A 20,552-nucleotide genomic window follows, 5' to 3' on the forward strand; every position below is an offset into this window, starting at 1 on the left:
GTTTAATTAAAGACTGAAGAGGCCAGAGATGACATTTTGAAGATTCGTTCATTCCCACCTTCAGCCAAGCAGGGCTAACCTGAAGCGTGTCGCTTTTGACCCTCTGTGTGAGTGTGTGCATGCGTGTGTGTGTGTGCATGCGTGTGTGTGGGTGTGTGATTACTGGAAAGACAAAGAAGACAGCTCTTTTAAACAAACAAGAAATCCTTCAGAAAAAACAACACCAATGGTAAATAGTTGCATTAACATATTCATCATGCAGTAATTCACGACTTAAAAAACAACAAAAAACATTTGAGATGTAATTAAACATTAGAATAAACACCCTGTAATAATGTATAGTTTTCATGTTTGTCCTTGAAGTAAATAACTACCTAGAAACACGACATTTCAACTTGTAGATAAGAGGACAGTCCAGATATTATAAAACATTTGTGTCAAATTAATACAAAAATGAAACTTAAAGGAAAGACCAACGTATGCTTTTCATCCAGCGTCCTCAAATGTATATCAGCTAAGAGTTGACACAGGGCTAATAGAATTATCACATTGTACCGTACATTGAAGGAACAGTGAACAGAGGAAAAAAGAACAAGGTTTAGAGTACAGGATAGGGTACAGAGAAGACAAGATTTGGATAAGATAGCTTGCCAATCACTTACCTTTGTTATAACTGAATTCCAATCACATCTCCCTAATAGTACAGGATCTTTAATGTAGTGGTAGACTCTTATTCTGAAGGGGTGACCGTGGGGGAAATCAAGATTAAGATTGGAGAGCACTGGTGGTTGACCGTTGGGGTTGCAGGGATGAGGAATGACCTCTGCCTGACCTCTGCTGCTGTCTTTGGGTGGTGTGGGGTCGGTGAAGTGGGGGTCAGGGGTGTGTCACCCGCTCGGCCTCAGCGTGCACGGTTAATGATGACTGATGTCCTCCAATTAGATGTGCTGACAGGCCCTAAAGCGTTGTGTCATTAATCACACGAGTGGCGTGCACAAAGAGAAAATCACACCGTGATTTATTGCTCCTCCGCATGCCTCTCTCTTTCCCTCTCTATCTCACTCGCTTCCCATCTTTTTGTGCTTTGGCGATCTATGAGGGGGTAGTCTTGCAGTCTTCCTTGAAACTGAATCATGGTGCACATGGGCGCCAACACTGACCTACCCTTAGGAGGAGCTGCAGCCTGCTGCGTGGCGACACCAGACAGCAGAGACTTGCAGAGTTTTTCGGAAGAAAGAATTACCCAGCCTGCAGGTTTTTCCTTGAATGTCATTCATATTCATCAGTATGAATGACACACTTCATACAAATGTTGTCCTGGTGTATGAGTGTGATATGATTGCTGTTTTGTTGTGCCTAGATGGAGGAGTAACAATCTTGCAGTTCATGTCCGCAGTTAGTCAGGGTAAGTCGGGAGGGAGACACTCGGGATGTTGGACTGGAGGAGGACAGCTGAAGTCACTGTCACATGCACATCGGCCTGCCCCTGCCCTGCCACATCGACTCACCATAAAGCAGTGTCACCTCACTAACACACACAGACAGCCCAGGGGCCTGCAACTGGAGGAGGGGGGAACCAACACTGAGGAGGCCAGGGATGGGGGGGGGAAGGTAGTGTGGGGTGGGGTTGGAGTTGCAGGAAAGGGTTGGCAGAGGTTGGGTAGGGATGTGGATGGGGCTGGGGTTTTTTTTTTTTTTTTTTTACAGCAGGCAGACTGGGGAGCAGGGAAAGCAGTCCGTACTGTACTCACATAGTCTGAATCCGCTTTGGAATCGTAGTATGAAATGGCATTCTCCTGTGCAGAAAAGAAGAGTGAAAAGACAGGTGATGAGAGAAGATATAGCAGCGTCTATATCAGCCCCGACTCCTCGCGGTGGTAAGCTAGAGAGAGTCTTGGTTATATTCCGTCACACTGTTCAGCATGTGAATATAATCAGCATCACAGAACACAGGAGGAGTAGTGTGATGTGGAGTGACAGTTATGAGAAGGCGAACAGAAAGCTGTACGAGATATTGAAGGATGTAATGCATCAAGACAATGCATTTTGTTAAAAAGATGCAACGCATGTGGCTCATGTTCGAACGTGTGTTTGAAACACTGTAGGAACATTTTCATGTGTTGTGGAGATTGATAAATAATGTACGCGTGTGGCAGTGTAGTATGACATGAAGTAAAGTGGGTTTTGCAGTGAGAGAAGAGTAAACTCAGAATATCAGTCTCTCCGGGAGGCTTAGCAACCTCCGCTGACTTTTTTGCAGTCTAGGAAAACATCTCTCACAGCAGAAAAAAGAGCAGTAACAGGATAAAAGGAAGAAAAAAGGATGCCACTGTGTAGCCCTATGTTGCTCTAATTATTAAAAAAAAAATTGAACAGTCACAAGCTTGATACAGAGATTCAGCCTTAACCCTCCTAGCTCCTTTCCTTTACCCCCAAGCAAAGACCCCACACCCAGTTTTCTCCGGTCCTCCTCTCCTCTGCACCAGTGTCCTTATCTCCCGTGGAGGCAGGCGAGAGGGCGGGCAGGGGCTGCATGCAGTGAGCAGCGGTCGTGGGGGCCTGCCTCATCATCATGAGGAGGCTGGCTGAGGACGTGCTCTCAAGGGCAACACAGCGACTGTTTTCGCCCTCACTGGAGGAGCGCTCGTCATGGTCTGATGAGGTTAGACGGCTGACAGAGGAAGGGAGTCTACTGTACAGGTAAAGGGAGTCTTTACACACTATTCACTCAGTCTGACTTATTCCTCTCATCTTGTTTGCTTCTCTTTGTTTTTCATCTCTCTCCTGCAGCCTCTTTTATTAAACACACTGCTATCCACACAAGTATTCTCTCTCTCTCTCTCTCTGTCAGCCCCCATCTCTCTCTCTTTTAGCCCCCTACGGCTTGAGAGCCTCTTCATACACCACGACTAGGGTCTTGGCTGGCCTCCAGTGCTAATCAGAGAGTCAGTCATCAGCTCGGCTCGGTCCCTAACAATCCAGCAAAAGAAACACAGTATGATCAAAACACACACTGACACCAAACATGGGGCGGACTGGCCCTGGATGCAGCTTGTGGCTTCCGGTAATGAGCATGGACAAGATAGTGGATGAGCACAATCTAACCCCCCCCCCCCCCCCCCCCCCCGACATGTCTCTTCAACTTAACCAGCACCCCCCTCCTCTGTCCCCCCCAACTCTGACAGAGAGAGAAGGTGTGAGGAAGGAAGGAAAGGAGCTGAGTGGGGGGATCAGAGCGGATCATTCAAGGAGTATGTAGGGTTAAGTTAAGGGGGTTAGGATGGGGTCTGAGGTCGGGCCGATATACAGGGATGAATTGAGAGGAGAGAGATGGGTGGTGTTGATGGTTGTGGTGATGGTGATGGTGGGTGCAGAGGGGAGAGCTGCCGGGTCTAAAAATAGCTTGAGCCTCTGCAGAGAGAGAGAGAAAGAGACAGAGAGAGAGAGAGAGCGAGAGACTGTGACTGAGCAACAGTGTTGTTGTGTCTGCCAGCAGGATTGATCTGAAGCCCAGTCCTGGGCTTAGACTGGTCCCCTCGCTTCTAAAGAGTTTACTCTCACTACTGCCGCATTACAAGTCATTATTGAGGACCGCCTCCTGTAAATAAACGTTTGGTTCCTCTCACCCTAGGGACACCGTCCAGCAGCTTCCCCTCATACAAACAAAACACTCAAAATACAAAATAAACACACGCCTCACATTACTGAAGAGAGAGTGAAGTGTGTAGTCCAACACTGTAGCTTTGTTTTTCCTCTTCATCATAGCTGCTTCATTGGGTTTACCAACCTTTGATCACTGCTTTAAATTGCTCACAATACAACATACAGATGTATGATGAATCGAAGACAAAAAACTGAATAAATCAGTGGAGACGTGTAATAAATGCAGGGCACACGGGGTCACACAATAGATTGATGAGCATTCAAAGTCAACAGATTTGAACTCTGTTGAACACTTCATCGAGGTTCTGAATCTACGTATGTGTAAGGCAGAACTCTCACTCTATCGTAAAAACACAAAATTAAGACATTTTTCTTTCATGTCACAGACTACGACATTCAAATGAGATTTAAAGCTGCTTTGGTGGCTCTTGGTACTCAGAGCCTTTTTGAGGTATGCTGTGTTGGTTTTTCCTTTTATTTGTGAGCCTTCTGTCAGGGCATCATGTCTGTTTGCACAGCTGGACAGCTGTGTTTACCTCACTGTTTACACTGTACATAACACTTAACTCGTGCTAAACCTGTGCCACATACATTCACTTAGAGCCATGTACACTTAATCCTTTGTATCAGTAGCATTAGTAAGACCTTTAACAGCATCTACCTGTACTATTATTCCAATCCCATTATTTAGCTCACACGCAGTATTTCAATATTTCTTAAGGGGATTTTAACATTTAATGACAGATATAAAGACATTTTAAGGTGTTTGCTATTCTAAAGTATTTTCTAATATCGTTATAACTTTTTCTATGAAGACATATTTTATAAAGAAATATGGTCAAAAACACGTTTAACTTGTTTGTCAATCATTGTGTCTTTTTACCTCAGCCTTCACTTATGGAGTTGCCCAAACAAGGAGTTATTGCATACATGTATCAAATGTTGCGATGCTCATTGCAATTGCCAAAATTATGTTTACAGACTTGAAATAGGTGTGTCTGAAAATTTGATTTACTAAACCAAGAGGGCTGGGATTGTGGGATTTTGTACATTTTAGTTTAGGTCTAATATTAAGAGTGGCTGGGATATATTACAGACAATGGCAATGATAAATACTGGACAGACATTTGTTATACATCTGCTATCACAAAGAAAAAAATTGTCATCTCTTTGTCACAATTACAGGATCAAGTGACACAACAGATCAAATTAACTTGAACTGATGTATATTAAGCTGTATTGTTTTGAAAAGGTGAAAATTACACCTTCAGTTATGATTAAATGAGCACTTGATCCTGCTCATGACTGCAATAACTCCCGCCTAAACAGCCCACTGTAACACACACCACACAGAGGCACAGGCAGTGGCTTAATGTGGTTGAGACCGAGGCCACTATGACCCTCTGAGCAGCCCCCAGGGGTGGTACAGCCATCTGCCACGGCTGGTCACAGGTCTCTATGGGCTCAGGGTCTGGGTTAAACACACATCTGATACAACACCAGCAATTATTGAAAACCAGTCTCTGCAGAGCCCTATGCACCCTGCTCGTGCATATTTACAGCCCATAAAAACTTGCATACAGATACTAATATGCTATAAATAGCCGTTTTCACATATGCACTCCGGATAATATCTAGGACCGCTCCAGAGATTCTCCCGACCTAGCTGTTCACGTTGGCTCGAATTGAAATCTCCGGAGTATATGCTGCCGCGTTCAGACATCAGCTCACTCGGACTTTCTGCGGATAAAATACTCCTGGTCTGGCCGGAGAAACTCCAGGTAAAGTCTGCGAGAAAAATGCGGCTGTTTGCGTTCACACATAGCCTTAAGTCATTCCGGGTAGCCAAATCTCCGGAGTTTTTCAGGAGATTTCCGTATGTGTGAAAAGGGTTAATGTTTACAGAGTGAGTCCAGGTACGAGGCTGAGAGACGGACTCAAATAAAGAGTCACACAAAGTCGGAGAAAATCCCACTGACATAAAGTGCTATCAGTAAATTAAATCTATCATACTGAGTGGACCAACAAATTCCAAACAGGAGACAAACACCGAGGTCAGGTGATGATCTCCAGCCCCTCCCTTACATCAATCCTCCCCTGCTCCCCCCTCCCTCTCCTCACTCTTATCTCGATCTACTTCTTCTCCCTCTCCTCCCTTTGCCCCTTCTCTTCTCCTCCTCCGCCTCTCCCCCACTCTGCCCTCCTTATCTTCATCTCTCCCAATCTCTCCATACTCAGTACCGGCCTCCTCTCACCAATTTCAGATTTCAGCAAAAGCAGCAGCACATAGGTTAGATGCCTACTGTTGCTATAGAAACCGGTCCTCTGCTCTAGATTACAATGTGACTTTGTCTCCTCACCAGGGCTTCAATGTCTGCTCGTTTTCTATGTCTGACCAGATACATGGCTGCCTGTCTTTTGTTCTCCGGTACGCCCGTCAGTCAGATGGGGGCGTTTTTATGCCTACTTGTTTTCTTGTCATGTGCTGCATGTTATTTCAATGTCATCCATGACTTACACAAATACCCCTTTCAAGAGAAGACTGGGGCCCCTAAAAACTAGATTGTGCTGCATGTAAAGATAAAGCTGACAGATGAGAAGTCCAGGAAAGCATATAGGCTAACAATTGAAAAAAAGTATGGTTCATAAAGGCTGTCACATGTAGAGGCGCATGCAATGACTGAGTGTGATCACTGGGACTGAATCTTTTGAATTTGAATCGATGCACTCTCTCAACAGGCTTCCTGAGACAGGTTGACATTTGAGTGTGTGACAAGCGCTCCATCATGGGTGAGGACAGATTACAGTCATATTCATATCTCCTCTGGACACCTGCTAATGACTTTATAATTACAGAACACACTCAGTGCCTCCGCCGTGCCCTGGGGTGTTCACACAAGCATGCCGAAACCGCTACACATAACGTCTTTCATGCACGCACACAAACATACACACACATTCACACACACACACTGCACCCCTCTCCTGGCCCTGATTGTCTAGTAATCATTCCTAGCACCAGTTTCCCTAATGGAAGCTGACATTATATCAAACACAATAAAGGATTTCATTTACTGCTCTTCATTAACCCAGGCACATCAACCCACAAGGTATACACACACACACACACACACACACACACACTAGACACAAACACACAAACACACACAGTGTGAAAATGCAACCAGAATTAAGAAGCTGAAAACCAAACAATTTGATTTGGCTGCAGAAAAGAACTGCTCACGTAAAGTTTGATACAAAGCCGTTATGGTGCTATAAATTCTGACTCCTTTTCTTATCTCCTCCACTCCAATCTCCTCCCTTGTCTCCACCTATCTCCCCCTCTGTCTTTCTAATTCCACAGCATCCTTATATCCCATCTCTAGGTGTCAAACGGTGTGAAACTCAAGACATTCGCGCTAGATAAACACTCAGCTGTATTAGCTTGTGAGACCTCTCTGGCAATCCTCGGGCTAAACCCCTTCTGAATCCAATGCACACACACAAAACACACAGGTGTATTACTATTCACATATGTAAAGTGAGAGATGACTGACATCCAATTTCATGTGGCGAATGGAATGTAAAGGAAATACATGCACAAGGGCGTTCATGCAGAAAGGAGAGACGTCAAAATGAAATCACATAAAGCCATCAGAAACAAATTTGTTCTGCTCATTCCCTTTAGTTTATATGGCCCAAAGGTTTGAACACGTGTCAAAAGGTGAGCTCATAAAATATGCCTTTCATCGGTGGTAAATTAATCATCGACACGTAGAATTTTGTCAGAGATCTTAGAGCTATTTAAGGGCTTTGATCTCTTACTGCGGGGGGGCCGAGGCCTGTGAATAAAATATGAATTCTTGTTCTTTGGGCGGTCCTTGTTGATTCAGGGTAGTTTTTGAATCTTATCTCTATCTTGAGGGATTGCATATTGCTTATGCACAGTATTTTCTTTTTAATTTTACTTACAGTAAATAGTGCTCAGAATTTAATGGAGGATCCAGCAGCTGGCAGGTCCAAGAAACTGAAATTGATGTAGTTGATAAACAACATTTAACTAGTTTGCTCCAATTAACTAAAGTCATGCAGTTTGTTACAGCAATACAATAAATTCATATTTTCTGATGGTAATGATGTTAAGATCTTGTTTCATATATATGTAACAGTGAGTTTAATAAAATAGAAATAAAATACAGTTTGAAACTTTGGTAATGAAAGACTTCAATATCTTTGAAATTAAGTTTTAGCACTTGATTCTGTAGTCTGGTATTTCCTTCATAATGTTTTCTCCTACATATTCAGGATTTCATTTGCCAAGTGCCACGGTCCTAGAAAAAGCCATTTGTTGCTCTGTCACATCACTTTACAAATGAATGCAGACATGTTGTTTGAGGTGTTTGGTTTATAAAATATGGCTGTTGTCTTAACCACTGAAGGTCACCAACATGCCTCTTTATAATGCAAAGCCAATAAAGAGACAAGCAGCACACTGGAAATTAAACTGTTGGCCTGGAAGAAAGAAGAAAGTGAGAGAAACATTGAGCGGGAGAGAAACTCAGATAAAGGAGTGCATGATGGGAGGCCTTGGGCGCGGCCGCTGCCTCACTCTCTCTCCCTCCCTCGCTTTACTCTCTCCTTGGCATGCTATGCATCTCCAGGCTTTTAAGCGATTAGGGAGCTGCTGAGACCATGGAGTCCAAGCATAGCTCCATGCAGATGTTCATTTGTATGCCAATAAACAAATGTGCCCCCAGATTAAAGCTCCAGTACACAGTGCAAATTCAGCAAAGTGAATGACATTCTCCATGCGCATCTCATCAATGTCCTGCACCCCTTTGCACAGAGCACCATGCCTCCTCTAACTGCATTCTCACTTCAAAGACTCTCACCAAGATTGGCAGCAACTCAAGAGATAGAGGACAGACTGAGGGAGGACAGACAGTGCTCTTGATTATTGACAAAAATTAAAAATACATCATTTAAAAAAATATTAAGATTACATATGCCATGGTTATACTCCATGCCCCCAATTTCCCCGAATTAATCTGCAATTTTTGCTCTTTAAATGTTTCTTAGCAAACAACCCCAGGTCACTGAAACCATTTTATTCATTATTTTTCTCCTTCCATTTTTCCTCTCTCTCTCTCTCTCTCTCTCTATCTCTCTCTCTCTCTCTCTCTCCCATCTCTGCTGTGCAGTCTCTTCCTTTCAGAGCTTGACACTTCCCCTTGGTAAAAGCAGTCAAATCAGTCTGTGAATATTCCAACCCCACAATAAGGAAAGAAGGCTTTGTCCTGCTGCACTCTGGGTAATGCTGCTCTCCATTGTTGGCTGACAGGGCTCCATTGAGGAGCAGGTTTTACCGCTGATAGCATCACTCCACTGCATGGACACAGTGCCAGATAAAAAGCCTATCCAACATGACACACGCATGCCAACACCTCCCAAAAAAAGCCTCCAATCTGATCATCGGAGGGGAAGCCGGGAAGAGGTGCTGTAACACCAATAAAGACAAATAAGACAAACAAGCAGTGGACATATTAATGCTATCATGAGGTTCCAGAGGGGTTTGATAAAGGAAATGCATTCTCCACATATAACGTTTTTTACAGCATCTGTAGCTGGGCTGACCAATCACAAACAGTTTGGTATTCAGCCTGGACCTGCCTGTCCAATCAAACTACAGCTTGGTATGACACTGGAGCAACACTTATCTGAGCAAAGTGTTTCCAGGTTCAATCTTTCCTGGAGGATTGAATAGAGCTTTTTGGAGCCATTTTACCACTGCAGGTCCATAGAGTCCAGAAAAGTCACCACCTCCTCTTTACATGTCGACTGAGAGTGGCCAATCAACAATCAGCGGCAGCTCAAGGAAACCTGTTATTTCCGACCCTGTAATCATTTCCATCAGATGCCTTGCTGTCCCTCACAATGATTTGAACATTCAAATGACAAAAGGAAGGCTGCTTTAGGATATCTGCAGACGGGCACCAAGGACAGCCGGGACATCAAGCAAACACTAAAACCTGGGCAGGTATCTCTCCTCTGCTACAGCATAACACGTCTGTTGGCACTGCTCTTTAGATACTTTACTTTCCTGGAACCCACTTTAACACAATGAAGTCTGAAATATAACGTCTATTGGTATCTTCTAATAAAGACTACATGAGACAATATAGGCTAAGACCATTTTTTTTAGGTGAAGCCCAAGATGACAAAATCCAAAATCCACAGATTTTCAATTCACAATCATAAAGCTGAAGTATCCACTGCTAGGTCCCCTATGATTTGTGGTTTGAAGCCTCAAGCAAGCATTTTGGTCATTGCCATCTGTAGAGCTGGAGACAAGAGCCTGGATAGCAAACACTAAGTTATACAGATACAGTTATACATAGGCTATGCGATAGGCTAATCCATTAGCCGTTAGAATGCCAACATGTATAATGAAATATTACTGGACTTTCCATCACTAAAGGAGAAGGCTACATACTTCTACTTCTTAGACAATCTACCAGTATAATTGATTGCACTCAAAGATAGATTACTCTTCTGTTAATCTGGTTACAATAAAAACAAGAAATCCAAAAACTACCAACATCACAAGTAAGGCTACTGCTAAAAGTGTTGTCAAGTCATCTTCCCCCCTCATATTCTGTCACCTCTCATTTAAACTCTAATCAAATGAAATGGACATAAAAAACATTCTTGTAATTTTCTTTCAATTACTACATTAATTTAGCTCTACAGCATTCAGCAATTGTGAAAAAAAGAGAAAAGAATCATGAAATGCATGAAACTATGCTTATAGTGAGTGCCATCAGTCCATTTTTCTTCTCTTTTATAATGACCCTACCCTGACCAGATGGGCCTTTAAAATAACATTTCATGGGTGTTGGCCAAGTGTTGAAATGGGAAAATCAAGGTCTGCAGCGTGACTCACTGGATTTCTCTGACTATTGATTCTCATCTCCTGTGAGGCAGGGAGATCGATCAGTGGGATTTAGACATGGGGGCCACTTTCTCAACCCTCCCCCTTGGCTAGCGCTTCATCGCAGTTGGACATACTCCTACTGACTGAAGGCTTACTGACACACATGAACTTATGTCCTTCTGTTTTTTGTTTTTTTTATCGTTGAGTTTCTCATCAACTGCTCGTGTACTTCAGTGCTTCTTATATTCTGAGTCACCAAAGACTTTGCAGGAAGTCTCCCTACTCGAGTGTAGAAGTTTTCAAGAGGTCTCTCTTGAAGCAGCAGGGTAACACTAGGGGTGAGATGTGAAAAAAGTCACAGGAGTGATTTAGAAAAAGAAGGTGGAGAAGGAAATGGAAACAAATGGGAGAAAAGGACAAGGTACACCTTGGAGAGCTCCACTTAAACTAATTACAGCCATCTGCAATCAAGAAGCTGAAATTAACAAACAGTTGGGTCACTATAGCAACCAAAGGCCTGATCAAAGCCCTGAGCAACACTGCAGCTGATAGCCAGGCGTCAGTGGAAAAGACAGAAGGATAGGAGAGTTCAAGAGGAGGGAGAAGCTTCAATCAATACGAGAGCGGTAAATTCAGCTTTGACTTAATACCAACTGATCAACTCAACAAATGTGTCTTGATCTTAATTGTGTGTAAAGATCCCGTTACAGGTGCATCGTACTTCTGAGTATGAGTAAACTTTCTACTGAGGCGACATCACCATCAGATACATTTGAAACGGAGGAGCCTCTGTAAAATTGTATACTGTTCAGGAATTCTTCTCCACACAGCCCCTCCTCATTTCTTTCCCTTCCAGTGGCGAGCAGATGGAAGTCCGTTGCATGGTTCAGGATTCAGTGATAACACTGTTTATGAGTTCCATTACGTGCTCGGCAGGCTGCAAGCACTCTGTCTCTTAGCAGCCATAAGGAGTATAAAAAAGAAGATCACAATGAAAATAGATGCAGTTTATTTGTGATTACACAATGTGTGGCTATGCTTATCAGTGTTTGAAATAAGCCCAGTATATGTAAAAAGAGCTCACATAGCTGTATGCCAAACTCCCACTCTGGCCCCCGCTATAGACATCTTTTTGAGTTTTGATGGACAGATTCCAGCTGGATATAATCAATTTTTTGAAGGTCTGCATCTACCTTTCAAAATAAGATACATGCAGTATATGTAATTCAGGAATAAAAGAAAAAGAAAATGAGCAAAACATGATGGTCACTTACAGATAGCTTGCAGAGAAAACGCCAGAAGCATATTCTAGTATAGATTCAACGACACTAATGAAAGTAGAGCAGGGGGGCTATTAGAAACCTCAATCGCTTACAAATTATAAAATGCATCTTCTAGGAAGAAATGGTAACATGATGCCTGTTTTGTTCAATGCTACATGAAAACTAGATGTTTGGAAACATTTCCAAAAGACAAAAAAGGGATATAATAGAAAACTGACAGGTCAACAGTGGGATGAGGAGAAATAATAAATAAAATGAAAACAGGGTGAGGCTTCTGTTCATTTTTGTCTATTTTACCAGAATCTGAATTTGAATCTGTCAAAGGCAGCCCTCCTTAGACTAATGTATTCTGTGGCTAATGGAGCCGGTAGCTTCGAGGGCTGGGCTGAGAGTCGCCACAATGATTCTCACTCATTTCCCTCTGAAGGGCCAATTATCTCAAATAGAGGCATTATGAAAGGAGCCGAACTTGGTCAAGTGAACAAACCCTTGTCACTCTAGCTAGTGCCCCTTACACTTAAGGTCATGTTCAACCTCTGAGGGAAGCTACTGTGACTTAAGAGTTGTCAAAAATGTGGTTGAAATGGACATGTACTTCATCTTTCGTCAAAGACGACTGAGAAGAGTAAATGTTGTTAGCATTGGAAAGATGAACACTTTAGCTTATGTACCTTCTGAATGTAGGTATAACACAGCTTCAGATGAACACATGTATGGAGAGTGAGAAAGAGGTCACACGTACACCACAGTTATGTATGAGAGTGGGTGGCTGAGTGGAGATGAAGAGAGACAGAGGCAGAAGAAGAGATTGTGTTGTCCTATGATGAAAGGCTTGATTGATTAGAGAGTGATGATTGCAGTAAATGGCCTGGAAGATGGCTCCATCGCTGTTTCCCGTTTTCACCGTCTTTTTACCTTCTCCCCTCACTCACTTGCTTTCTCACTTACATGTCTCTCTCCCCTCCGTGCCTCTCTTTGTAACCCCCGTCTCCCTGGTTTCATCATGGCAACCCATCAACAGAGTGCCTCTCTCTCCCCTAATGGCACAGCTATTAGCACTAATGCATTTCAAACGTACAGCAGCTGCCACATCACAATCTGATGGAAGGTACATGTCTTCCGCCGATCTCCACAATCTCCGTCCTTTCTTCCGTCCAATCTTGTTCCAACGTGTTGCACTTTGTGTCAACTCTCCTTCAGCTCAGTGACAGTGGTCATCATCAGTAGCTAACACATGATAGAAAGTGAGTTGGTTAAACAACCTTGATGATAATTTAGCTGTTAATCTATTGTTGGTTATATCATTAGTTCAAAAAGTATGCTGACTGGAGACCATTTTCCATTTTGGAAGCACTGTTTGTTTTAGGAATCATTTCACAAAGTTGCCCAACATCTACTGACCTCCCAATAACTAGTTGGTGTTTCTTTTTCTTTTTATGCAGTTCAGATAAATAAAATAATCCCTTTTTGACATACACCAAAGTTTGCTACATCAATAAAAGGTTATAGGACCTGCAGCAGGTCTGTGAACCAAGGATTTATAATGCAAATATTAGCAAACACAAACAGTTGCTTGTTTACACATTCAGAGGTTACAGAGCAAGTTAAAAATTCACTGATTTTTATCTCAGGTTTTGGTCTACTGCAAAAAAAGAAATATAGACTTGTAGTAAACTTCCAGTAGTTGGTTATTTTGTCCGTATGAGGGTTGCATATAATGGGTTTAAGAATGTTTTACTTTATTAAATATCTTACTTTACAAGAGACAGAAGCATAAACCAAAACACAAAGGTAGAGGTGTGAAACATTCTAATAGTATGCTGAAAGAAGCTCTAAAGCAACTTTTAGGTGAGTTAGACTACCGAGTGAGGTGGTAAATCACAAAAAGTCAGCCACACATGAAATACAGTAGGCCATGCTCAAAATTTAGAATACATTCAAATAGCAATCAGAGACTCAAAAGAGGCGTCCAATTTGTACTCAAATATGACAAAAAAGTGTAAAACTCTTTGAAAACTGGTCCTAATGATGAATAGTGGACTTCTTTAACATAGATTTCAGAAGTAATTTACAAGGTCAATATGGACTAATCATTTATGTGTTATCTGTTAGGACAATACTTCAGGGTACAAATTTTACATTTTAGTGGAAAACACTAGTATATAGTCATTCTGTAATAAATAATTATTTCAATAATATTTGGTAACTTATGTGCCAATTGGACAGAATTTTTCAAAATGTTACAATACATGTTAGAACAGCTTGTCAGACACATAAAGCTGGTTCCAGCTGGCAGCATCACTTGTGGCATATGGTGCAAAAGTCCAATCTGCACAGTGTATCCACCACCAAAATGATCTAAGAGAAAACCTAGCATGTTAGGAAACCTCACCATGAAATGCACCAGCATCTATGATTACGTTAATTTAAAAAAGTGCAAGATGTTCAATGTCATCTACATTAATTTACAAAACCTGTGCCAGAGAAGCAGAACTTTGCTTTTAGGAGCTAACAGACGTTTGTTTGGTTTGATTCAGAGAATGAGGAATCTAACATTTGAGCTAGGCCAGTCTAAAAACTCTTCCGTTGCTTTCTGATTGTGTTAATGGAATATTATAATTGTGCTTTAAATGTCTTAAGGTTAAATAAGGGTTCTGTTAATTATGTAAACTTGAGTGAGGCCAATCTGCCTCATGGACCCTCTTCTGACTGGATACTGCTTAAGAAGCCCCTAACACTAGCATTTGTTGGTTTTCAGGCAGAAGAAAAAAAACTATTAAAAGCAGTATTCTGAACTGGCAAAAACCCAGGCAATCATATCACAGAGAGGAATGCAATTTCTCTGTGGGGAAGAACATTTAAATCCCTTCCTAAACACTGTACATAACTGTTTGATAACCATATTCAAATAGAAAAATGTGAAATAAGTTATATGCTGATGCTATCCAGAAAGTTGTTCTGCTTTTTGATGTCCAATTTTAAGTTTACAAAACAAAGACACATTTTTCCATAATTTTTTCAGAGTTTTTGCGTCCCTATGAGAATCACAAAACAGCAATGAAATGACTACTTCGCCTTGAGACGACTGTGGTGCCAACACAGAAGTGGAGTGTCACAGAGGGATGGGCACCTGACCTTGAGAATGGCAATTCAACACTTTAATGTCTATTTCACAAGCCATTTCATTCCAATGGATTTAAAACCCTGGACGACCACCACAACAGTTGTTACGATCAACATTTTGACATCCATAATATCCAGCAGTCAGGGCGGTCCGAAAAAACAGTCCTGCAGTTCGACCGGGGAAAAGCTTGAAAGGTGTGTGTATGTGTGTGAGTGAGAGGGAGAAAGGCTGAGTTCTTCCCATTGCTACGGTAACAGCTGTGATGGCAGCCGCTGTGAGGAACAGGCTAGTCATTGAGTCTCTATGATGTCACCATATTGCGAGGCGAGCAGATGGGCTGGGCCAGGTACCGAACCTGCCGTTAATAAACACATACAAATAAATACCCACTCGGCGACAAACACAAACAACCACATTATGCTTTTCCATCCCAGACTGGAACACACGTGCAATAAAATTCTATCAAAACACACTGTCTCTCACGCATAAACACCTTTTCTCTTCATTTGACAGACTGCCTCACCCGCTAGTTTAAGATGCGACGCGTACTCCTAATATGCCCAAAGAGCATGCAGCCCTAATCTAATTAGAGTGTCAGTCAGCAGCGTGTTCATCCAAAGAGAAATTAGGAAAGCACAAAATCTACAGAGAAAAAAAAATCTTCTTGCAAGAATGTGGTGTATCCACCTCTTCCACTCCACACCACCCCCCAGCCCCCTCAAACTCTTTGTGAGAATGTTTTAATGGTTTCACAGCTCCACCCCCCTCCTGCTGAGATTCATTACCTGGACTGATTATAAAGGCAAATGAAATCAGCTGCAATACATTATTAATAGAGGGGCACCATTAGGATTCATTTGCAGGATTTGCAAAAATATGATATATACCAACAGTTTTCATGCCTGATTAAAGACACATAAAGATTACAAAAAAAATGTATATGAATGTGACTGAGGTGTAGAGGGTGTTGACTGTACAGAAAATCAAACAAGAAGAGAAGAAAGGTGGGAGAGGAGAAACAGATGGGAAACATTTTTTTTTTGGCAGGGGCGGGGAGGATTAAAGTGAGTGCTGACTTTTCCACTTGAGGAGATATTGATGCCATATTGGATGCAGCTTCTTATGAACAGGTGTTCTGTGTGTGGTCACCGTGACCCAGGCTCCACTTCCTGCATGGCTAGACACATCGGGCAGAGAGAGGCAGGCATCAGCCCCGCTAAGGCCTAAGATGAAAGGACAGCCGCGTTGCAGCTCCCGCCCTCGGACCAGCAGTGAGGGAGGGATGGAGAGGGGGGGGGATTCAGCCCAGCCTCCCCAAAACTACAGCTTCAGAGTGTAAGCAACCATGAATAAAAATGGACTTTGCAGGGAAGTAGGGCTCATAATTATTCGTTTTAAATCAGTTAAAGCCTTTTCTCAAATATCCCCCAGGAGGCGCTGGGTTAAAAATCCATTTGTGGGAAGTGTACCATGACAGCGAGCTCGTCTCCCTGGAGACAGAGGATATGACAGAAGGGAATGTGCATGTGTATCTATTGGGTTGGGCTATATATACGTATATATGTGTGTGTGTGTGTGTGTGTGTGTGTGTGTGTGTGTGTGTGTGTGTGTGTGTGTGTGTGTGTGTATGCATCAGTATGCATGCATGTTTGTGGGGCATTTGAGTGTTTTTGAATTTGAGAGTCAGTGGAGCAAACAGGCGCACAAACACAAACACAAACACAAACAAAATCATCTCTCCTTTTTGGGCGGATTTCAAGAGTGGCTCGCTTGTTTTTTAAAGGTCAGCTTTAAGAGAATGTATTGTTCAACTTACAGTGGAAACAAAACAGACCAGAGACTCTTAGATAATAGCAAAGCACCATGAAAATATCAACCCCTAATGTAAGCAATTATTGCAGACAAATAGGACTGTGTTGTACTGTGTGTTGTATTTTTCACTTAATTAAAAGGTTTTATCACCACATGTTCTCTGTGATGCTGATCACATTGTCATTTATGAGTTAAACGTAAAATAGGAGAATATCTAAATAGGGAATTGAGAAACAGACGGGAAAAGACAGAAAATCAGACATCAAACCAGTTCTCCTGGAATTAAAATAAATAAATAAGGAAGTTGTCTTGGAGAAAGAGGGAGAGGAGCAGGTGTCCCACTTTACCGTCACACCGTCTTGCCATACATGCTCCTGCTGAAGCTGCTCCGCCTCTCTGGCCAGTTTCTACAAAGAAACAGAAAAACAGCAGTGTGAATGTCAGAAGTCAATGAGACATTGATTTATGTGTGTGAGAGAGAGACAAACAAACAGATGAGAAGTGAGGGATGGTGACCTTGTGTATAAAGCACAGGTAGGTACTATAGTCTAGATAGCCAAAAGATGAACAAGTTAAACACAGTTGTAACTTTTTTAACGCAAAAGTTCTAATGGAGGAAAGGAAATTGTATTTAAAAGTACAACAACATTTTGCCTGAGATTTACAAGTCAAAATTCTCACACTACAGAACCAACATCTTCATATATGTGAGCATTATTAAAACTAAAACTAAACTAAGGCAACAGGGAATTTAAAGAACAAAATTGTTACATATTTATGATGTATTTATGTGTGTGAATTGTTTCACTGACAGTAAGAAATGGCAGGGATTTGGCACAAAATGTTAAAGAAACTTGCTAGCCACAAGTTAAGGCACAGACCAATGTTATCAGTGGGACTGAGGTGGATATTGTGCATTACGCTCATTAGATCAAAATTCATGGCGTTAGCTGCTGTCAAAGTGTCTCAGTCACGGCAGAATACAGCTCAACAAAAACAGTTTGTTTGGAAATATGAAATGTCCAAAACACCAAGATATTTGTACTCAAAATTGATCAATCTTGATGTGGCATGTTTAAAATGTGTGTGTAGTGCACCTGGGGTGACTACTTTTTATTTCTTAAACATATTTTCATTATTTGACTCTATGTTCCAAAGTTCTCCATGTACATACACACCATAAATACCAATATACCTTACTTTAAGGTTAAATTATTGTCGTGTATTAAGGGATTGCTGAACCACATGCCAAAAGTACAATCATTTAAACAAGGATGTGCAGACATTAGCTCAAGATAAAACAAGGAAGCAGATTAGTCAGAAAGCCATTTCCTCTGTAGAAATTTAGTAGATTTATTACAAGCAAAATACAAGTCTCTAATCATATATAAACAGAAAAACGCAATCTACCATCCTGTCTTTTGTCAGACTAACTTCATGAGTCCAACATACAGTATATAAAATAAAAATGTCAATCTTTGGGGGGGGGGGTTGTAGCCAAATCACTGAGTGTTGATATTTCTGGTGTTCTGGTGCTTGGAGTTATATGGTGGATATGTCATCTCCATCCATTATCAAACACAACTTCCAATGGCTGTGCTTAACCATGATGAAGCTTAGGATTATATATAAAGAGGCTTTATGTATGTATGTAGGAAGTCAGTTGCAAATACAGTATGTCAAAATATTAAAGCCTCACTCCCCCCATCATAACCCTCACTCTTGTTCCTCTTTATCTGGGTTTCTCCAGGCCTCTAGGGGGCGATCTTGTACCCGTCCTAGAATAGTGTGATCAGCCGTAAAGTCCCAGGACTCTGAAATTATGAATCCTATTTAGACCCCTGCTGCAGTAACAGCTCACTTGTTTGTGGAGCAACACTAGAGAACCATTCCCCTTCTGCAGGAGGCCATTTATCTACCAAAAACATACAAGATATAAACTCTCATTATAGTAAAAGCTGTCCTATTTCTGTTAAGAGCCCCACCCACCACATCCCAGTAGACCCTCACATTCACGGCCTCATGGAAGCAATACTGCTCCACCTCCTCTAAACACACTGCAGGCCCAGATGACCACTCAGGGCTCTTATGGATGATTTAAAGGGGCATTGAAAGTATATACTAAAAGTATTTACCTTATTCAATGTAACTAGTGAAATGTGTGACATAAAATCACTTCATATCCTCTGCGTCCTTTTGCTTTCACATTTTCCCTTTAATAACATGAACGCCTTTGAAAACAACGATAAGATTTCATTCATTTTCTAATATGCAAATGAAACAATGAATTGAGGAACTAATTAGGTCATTGAAAATATTACCAAAGAGGCCATTTAGAAGACAAAGGAATTGTGTGGCTTTTCATGAGAGAGGGTCAACCTTGCTAAAGGGGCTGCGCAGCAGTGGTAATCTTTTGGCGAAACAATCAGCACTATGTTTTTTAATTAGGGATAAACACTCAGCGGCCGAACAATAATCTCACAGCATTTCAGCTCAGACTGAAGAGTAAAGCTATATGATTTCACTCTCAGTCAGAAGAGCTGGTGTATCTATTGTTTTTGATATGCAAAGTTCCTTTTAAGAAAAAAAAAAAAAGTAACGGTTTCCACTTTTTTCCCATCAACCCTCTGTCTTGGTCTTTGATCCAGCCAGCTTTTCATCCCCTTGGCTCAGATCCCCCCCCCCCCCCCCCCCCCAAGCATTTAATCTATCAGTAAGAATGTCTACTTTGTCCCTTTAGAAAATCCATTTCTCTCCCCCTGAGAGGCCCGCACATCCTCTTTTTTTTTTTTTTTTTTTACAGCACTCTGTTTGTCTAGCTGCCTTTTGCTCTCTATTTTTCTCCCTCTCCCTCAGGTAGGCCACCATTTCTCTGGGACCGTACCTCTTCCCCCTTAATGTAGTCCCCCCCTGCTCCAAAACAGCCATGTGTCTTCATGTGTCTTTCCTTCCTCTGTGTTGGAAGCAGATGGATGGGCAACACAAACAGCCAATGAATCACAGTAAGAGATGTGGGAGGGGGGCAGGGATATATCATCTATGCTGGTGGCTGGGGCCCAAGCAGCTTAGAGCCCTGGATGAGCATAGTGAGATCAGCACAGTACAGCACAGATAAGCTCAGTACAGGCCCACACAACACTGCAAATAACACTACAGCATACAGGAAAAAGACACCAGAGGAGTTGACACCGCGCTGCATGGGCTCTCTAATGTTATTGCCATTGTAACCTTGACAGGAAATGCATCACATGTTGGGCCGTTTGTCACAGAGCCTTCAGGCAAGGTCAAGAACCATAAACACAACTCTGTAATGGATCGTGGCATGTCAAGTGTCATAACAAGGCCTACAGCCTCAATCAACACACATTGGAGTCTGTCATGTATGCAAACACTGCTCACAATCGTGTAGATGATGGTGTAATTGTCCAAAAGCCGTAGAGCTGTAGTCCAAGACTCCTGACGGTGAGACGCCATGCTTCCTCACCGGGAACTCAAGGAGCAAGAAGACAGCAGGGAAAGAAAATAAGGAGAAAGCCCAGCATGAGGTGATTCGGATCTTTAATATTCATAAGTGTTGGGGGGAGCAGTTTAACCACATGGGAGTCATGTTATTTCTCAGGGAATGACAGCACATGGGGGACAGACAGCCTCATGCTGAGGTGCGCGCCAACCTCGACGCCCTGATGCCGCCTGTGTGATTGCTGCAGCCTGTTAGGCCGCTTCCACCGAGCATTTG

General features: G+C 42.2%; 1 protein-coding gene across 2 annotated transcripts in view; it reads right to left on the reverse strand.

Annotated features, from left to right (window-relative positions):
• The window catches only part of cacna2d2a (calcium channel, voltage-dependent, alpha 2/delta subunit 2a), a 149,291-nt gene that overhangs the window by 54,859 nt on the left and 73,880 nt on the right, over positions 1-20,552 (reverse strand). Inside the window, exons 4-5 of one of the 2 annotated variants that reach the window (XM_061043072.1) lie at positions 17,164-17,223; positions 1,752-1,796 (exon numbers count right to left, since the gene is read on the reverse strand). In XM_061043072.1, the coding sequence (XP_060899055.1) occupies positions 1,752-1,796; positions 17,164-17,223 (105 nt within the window). The remainder of the gene's footprint in view (positions 1-1,751; positions 1,797-17,163; positions 17,224-20,552) is intronic. The other variant, XM_061043073.1, reaches the window with a different exon arrangement.

Source organism: Labrus mixtus, chromosome 7, assembly GCF_963584025.1.
Source record: "Labrus mixtus chromosome 7, fLabMix1.1, whole genome shotgun sequence".
Lineage (NCBI taxonomy): Eukaryota > Metazoa > Chordata > Actinopteri > Labriformes > Labridae > Labrus > Labrus mixtus.